Consider the following 6231-nt stretch of genomic DNA (forward strand, 5'->3'; position numbering starts at 1 on the left):
AATGCCATTTGTTGTTACAACGTTCACTGCGCAACACTTTTTGAACTCAAGCAATCCTTCACCTCGTAATATGTCATAGTTTCCATAATTGTATGATCCAGTATTCGAAAAACAAAACTTCCATAGCAGGTAATGCCAGCAGAACAAATTGAGGGAATGTGGAACAGTGACAACAGTGCCGAGTCGGAAGCTCGTCATCACGTATGAACCATGAAAAATACATGAGGTTGCAACATCTGTCTTTATATAATCATGTAAGCAATTAATAAATAATTTAAGACTGATGACACACGAACTTTCGCATAAGGCAGTTAAGCGGAAAGGAAGGAGGGGAAAGCATAGCATCAAAATCTTTTGGCTAGTTGATAGCGTCAGTAATGCATGTTTGTTTTCTCGTTGGTTCTGCTATTGCTGGGTGTATGCTATGTATGTTGCAGTTTCTTGAAGCCTCCCGGCTCGGAACACATCTAAGGTGCCAAGAGGAGCAGAGGATCTATCCACTCACTCCTTCACCATAGCAGTGCCAGTTACGTGAGCTGAAGGTAATGCTTGCGTCAAGGATACAATCTAGATCTCCCGCGAAAGGATGTGTGGGCAAGGTTGCTTTAGTGCAAAATACGATTTATAATATTTCTCGTTTCAAAAAGTCACCGAATAAATAAACGGTTACTTGTATTATCAAATAAATTACAAATGCAAGGTGAAGAGTTAGATTCACCATTAAGCTTGCGCCTGAGCTTCTCCAGACAGTTGTGGTTTTTGAAGACGCTCGGAGGTGAATATCAGCCCGCAGCCCTTTTCGCACGCGAGTAAGCCGCGAGCGTTGGCTTCAGTGTCGGCTGCCTCGTATGGGGTCCTCAGTAGACGTGCCTCTTTGGGAGAGCCCAGCTCGCGGTACTCGCACAACCTGGCATGGCTAGCGTAGCTGTCTGCAGGCACGCGGGCAGTGCAACCGGCGTTGCCGCACTTCACCTGCGATTAACAAGAGAGAATATTTCAGTGCGTTCAATAGTGCATCTGCATTAGTTTCTCATTTTGAAAACGAAAAGGAGGGTAGATAAGTCCTTTTCAAAAACAAATCAGAAAATATAAGCGTAATTTCTACCTCCTCGCCTTTCTTTGGTATCCGGACAGCAGCAATCGATGTTTATTAACATTCTTGAAGCATATAAGCTACGGAGTTCTGTCGTTTGTTTGTGTATTAAATGTTAACAATTTGCTTAATAGTACTGATAGTTTGCTCCTAGTTTTCAATCAGCAAAAACCTGAAACACATAACAAACTCTCAAAGTTTGCAAGATCTAGAAATTGGCGATTTTTACTGAGCCCGTTCGCAAGCGCTACACCTTATAAAGGCCTCGAAACTGGCTGCTGGACATCTCGTGCTCATTGAAAGAACGTTGAATCTCCGGCAGCTAAGGAACCACAACTGGTACCTCCAGAATACGAGGCGTTCGCTCCATCCACAGACCACCACATATTTGTTCCTTTATAGCCAATGCAACGCTTCAGTTGAAAAATGGCTGCTTGTGCAAATTATACACTTGAAATTGATAAAGGAACGCATTACCGGATCCTTCATCGCGACGAGATTGTCCAGAACCCTTTACCAAGCCTTCTGAGAAGCACATTATCAGGACTGAGGATATTGATCCGACTGGAAATCTGGTGGGTAACCAGCGGAGCCTAGGATGGATGCTGGTGCCTCCCGAATGTGAGGCAGACACAATACTACACGCCCATAACTTCAATTTAAAGAAGGGGACATATCTGCATTTTGCCGCACGAGCTGTATTTAGGAGTGTCTTACAATGGAAAGAATCACTGAGCCAGGAGCAAAACGAGTTCATTAGACACAATTTTCCCAAGTCCCCTCTGCAGTGTCTCAGTGCTTGGGCATCTGGACTGCTCAATCCGATGACGCGTGATCAAATGCCGGCAGCTTTTTGACAGAGGCGAATACTGAGGCACTCGTAAAGTTTGCGGTGCCTGTGGGTGGTAAGAACTCAGGGCGGTAGAAATTTCCTCATCCCTCTACTACAGCATCTGTGAGAGCCTGAGTCTCTTTGGGACGTAAAACACCATAAACCAAATACGACACTTATTTCCTAAGCCTTTAACCTCAGCAGAGGTGAACATCTGGTCGGAGCAAATAATACACCCTTTTGATAGCCCGGCCCTACTTACCCACTGAGTGCAGGTTACGAGAAGGGGGTGCCACAAACCACACTTCTGAACAAGTTTAATTTAGTGGACCAAAAATACTCATCTATACTGTTTTCGAGTTCCTGAACGCCATAAACAGCGCCGAAATACTCTGCCATATTGCTTACATTGATATCTCAAAAAAGAATCACAGCGGAGCACATGAGGCTCCCTTGCGGGAATATGAACGCATTCAGAGTTCCGCGTCCAGTTATGTTAAGACCCCATTCTAATTTCATTTTATTAAAACAAAACAAAATATTTGTATATAATTTTGACATATTTTTGCATTCCAATTTATGTCTTCGAGCGACTATTAACAATTCTGTGCACTGAAATACTCACCCATGTTTACAATATTAATATGTTTCATCATGACTAAAGCATATATAAAGCATATACACACGCATTATTCAAAAGCTTTCACATATATAAAATAATAAGGATCCATTGGAAACAATGTATCCTGCACCACAACCTTTCATCCAATAATAGTTTAAGTTGGCAGTTTACTGGACTCATCTAGAGACTCTGCTAGAAATTGTCAACACGCTCCCTATATTTTTCTGCATATTAGTGCAGCTACGGTAACTTAACATTTTGATAAGCTTCTGATCACAAGACAAGTTTTACTCCATGGAATACATATCGCATTTTTTGCACAAACATCAAATCGCGAGACATTAACGCGCTCTTGATTACGACAGTACACCATAATGCTGGACAGTTATGCAAAATAAAACTTGAACAAAGGTTCACAGTACTAACTCTCTTTTGTCTTTAAGCCGTGAAGGTTTGCACTAAAAGCCAAGAAAGATTTGATCTAATCTATATACCATTTATGTTAAGCCACAGTAGTAGTGCATATTAGTTCTATACTTTTTGACAGCTTGCCCACAAATGCAACTGGCGCAGAACAGATCTGCCTACAACGAACACTTTATGCGCTGCTTGTTACCACTCTCATCAGCACTCACGGGGCAGCAGTGACCAGGTATCAAATAGCGCATAGGAGTCTCCCTGTAATCGCCGTCTCTAGAAAGCATTATTTGTTTATTATTTCCTTGAATGTTCAATTTAGTCACGTTTCATAGTAGAGCCATATCTGAACGTGCAATCGTATATATAGGCATTCTATGCACTGGTCGAGTGAATAAGATGAAGATGCAATCGTAGACCATGAAACCAAGCAGCTCCAATTCAAGTAGGGCAACGGCAGACAGAAAAACAGTTCAAGAAGGCTACAAGCAAGTCCTCGAAAGGTACAAAGAATACGTCAAAAAGAAAGGCATCCCACTTGCTGTAAATTGACTGAAAGAAGAGGTTTGACGGAGCCTCTAATTCGTCTTTTATGAGCATATTGTGCCCTTTTAGAAACTAAGTTCGTCTACCATGTCTTGTCTCTATATCTATGTTTGTTCACAGTTTGCACGCAAATTCTCTATTTCGTCATTTGCGTTCGCATCATGGATTTGCTTCGTTCACAGTGACTCCTATTAAGCCAACCGGCGTCTCTGGTCTATTGGATGCATATAAGTATTGCAGCCACAAGTTCAATTCCCGCTCCAGCAATGGCAATAAAAATTTCATTCAGGTCAATTTGTTTCACTTCTGCACAGGAAAGTTGGAGCGACCTGAAAATTTTAACCTCATATTGTAATTTATTTCGCTCCATTGAGATACTGGCTCACGCACAAACGTAGCCACTGATTGCTTTGTGTCGTTAACTCGGGAGTGCAAAGCACATGTAAAAGAAACCCCAGAGACATATAAATATCGTTTGGAAAGGTGAAGAGTGATAAAAGAAAAGTTTCATGTTCATCTGGCATGATATCCTCAGCTTCCATTCATGTACAGAGCATCGATTTCATTACTGTGCATTGTTCTTTTCTTAAAAATCTAAAATACATAAGAAGGAATAAATGGCCGATAAATATTCGCTTTAAAAACGGTATTTGTGCCATCCTTTCTATGTTAAGCCAGCATGCATATTTACAATAAAATGTACTTTAGTAAGGTTAAGTCCACCAGGTGCAGTTACCTTCAGATTGTTCTGCCTATTCTGAACGAGTGGAAGATCGGGATTGAAGATTCCGATGTCCCGCTCGCGGCACACGGGGTAGCTGTTGTCGGTGCGAACCCATTTCTCGATGCATTGGCGGCAGAAGATATGCCGGCAGTGGCGCTTCACCGGCTCCCGTAGCACCGAGCTGCAGATGGCGCAGATTAGGTCGTAGTCGGGCATCGGGTCGTAATCATCCAGAGTCAGTTCCGCCATTGGGGCCCAGTTGGAGGCTAGTGAACAGAATTGGGTGCAGTGTTACGAAATACTTCTACGAAGTTTGTCACATTATAAATGCCCAAAGTATAGCAAGTGTTCGGTTGACCACACTCGATGAAGAAGACACAAAAGAGAAAACAACGGGAACATCTTCAATAAATTCAGAAAAACACCTTTGTTGAAACCTCAGCTTGTTACCACGAAAGATTACAAAATATACCACAGTTTATAAGTGAATATACAGAACAGAAAGCTTCATATCATAAAAAAATGCCGATGATTACGATAACTTGTAATGCGAAATTTGAGCATAGCTCCTTAGCTGTTGAAGCTTTTCGATAGAGCGAGCCATAGAATTCGAGCAAGTCGCGCATGTCCAAATACAGACACCGTTTTATTTTTCACACATATTCTATGCCAACTGGGTTCTCTTTCGCGAGTTACCTATATTTGGCCTTTGCTTTCCTGCAAACCTATATACTGGCTCCAAGTTTCGATGGCGGCAAAACGATGAGGCGTCCCTATGCTGTGCAAAGTCAGTGCACGGTAAAGATCCCCAGGTGGTCGAAATAATACGGAGCCCTCAGCTACTGCACCCCTTTCACTCATCTCGCTGTCACTTTCCTCTTCCTTCCAACCTTTACGGCGCGGTTAAGGTGTGCACAGAGTAGATCTGATGGGTATTGCGCCTTTCCTGTTTTGTGAACTAAATATTATTGTTATTGCCTCCGATTAGTAACCTAAATAAACCCCATCAGAGCTTTTGTCACTGGGACATCTTTCCTTGACGCTCTATCCTATGGTACCATAGCATAAAGCGGAGGCGGTTATGAAAGACTGTATTTTCGCCGGTGAGAATGTTACTGCTTACTGCGAAACATAGTAACGGGCGCCAAAGAGCTGAGCTCTAAACTTCCAAGAGCACTGCGGAATCAACACTGCAGAAATGTGAAAGCCTAAGTGCTCCTGGCGCATAAGGTGCATCACCCTTGTTCTCATGTTCATTATCACAAGTGCTGCGTCATTATCGCTAATTTCATATTTCTCATTATCATTAATTTCAGCATCATTGTCATCGCTACTATCATGCTTTCGATGGACAAGGAGACTTATGATGTATGTTTCATGATGATGTGTAGCAGGCAATTATTGCAAATTTCTATATACATATTGTATTATATTTCATTGTATGTTATTGTGCTATATTCTATTGTATACTGCACTGTTTAGTATTGTTCTGTAGCATTCTGTTACATTGTATCCTAAAGCCTCAAAGGCAATAAAGATCTAAAAAATCCCGTGTGCGGCAAAATCGGCTCGACTTGGGCTTCCAAGGGATGGAGAATCGATGCCCGGTGGAGAGATTACTTATTTATATCTTTGATTTATTTCTTTACGCTGGTGCTTACAAAGGACACGGCAACGCCGACGGTAACGCCGAGACATGCCAGAACGCGCACCAAAGAGGTGCGCCCTAATCCAATCTTTGCAATTCCAGAGACTACGCCCGATCTTGGGGATCGCACATATTGCCACGATGGCGTGAAGGTAAATCAACCTTTTCTCTTACCCTAAAGTGGCTTCAGTATATTGAACCGCACATACCAATACCGATGCTGCAACATATTCTAGTGCATTGCTGATATGCGGAGAACTGCAACTCATCATTCGAAGACATGAAGATCTTAACAGAAACTCAGATACCACAGCAGAGCCATCACGCGAAGGGAACGTCAGCGCGGTCC

The 6231-nt window shown here is 42.4% G+C and overlaps 1 protein-coding gene across 1 annotated transcript; it reads right to left on the reverse strand.

Annotated features, from left to right (window-relative positions):
- Positions 1–720: 720 nt before the first annotated feature.
- On the reverse strand, positions 721–4483 carry LOC146184243 (RING finger protein 151-like). Its single transcript, XM_084608513.1, has 2 exons — positions 4247–4483; positions 721–972 (listed from the first exon to the last, which is right to left on the reverse strand). The coding sequence occupies exons 1-2, from the start codon at positions 4481–4483 to the stop codon at positions 721–723; spliced, it is 489 nt and encodes a 162-aa protein (XP_084464639.1).
- Positions 4484–6231: the final 1748 nt, after the last annotated feature.

The sequence above is a fragment of the Amblyomma maculatum genome, chromosome 7, assembly GCF_055883805.1.
Source record: "Amblyomma maculatum isolate TAMU_Amacu chromosome 7, ASM5588380v1, whole genome shotgun sequence".
NCBI classification, from domain to species: domain Eukaryota; kingdom Metazoa; phylum Arthropoda; class Arachnida; order Ixodida; family Ixodidae; genus Amblyomma; species Amblyomma maculatum.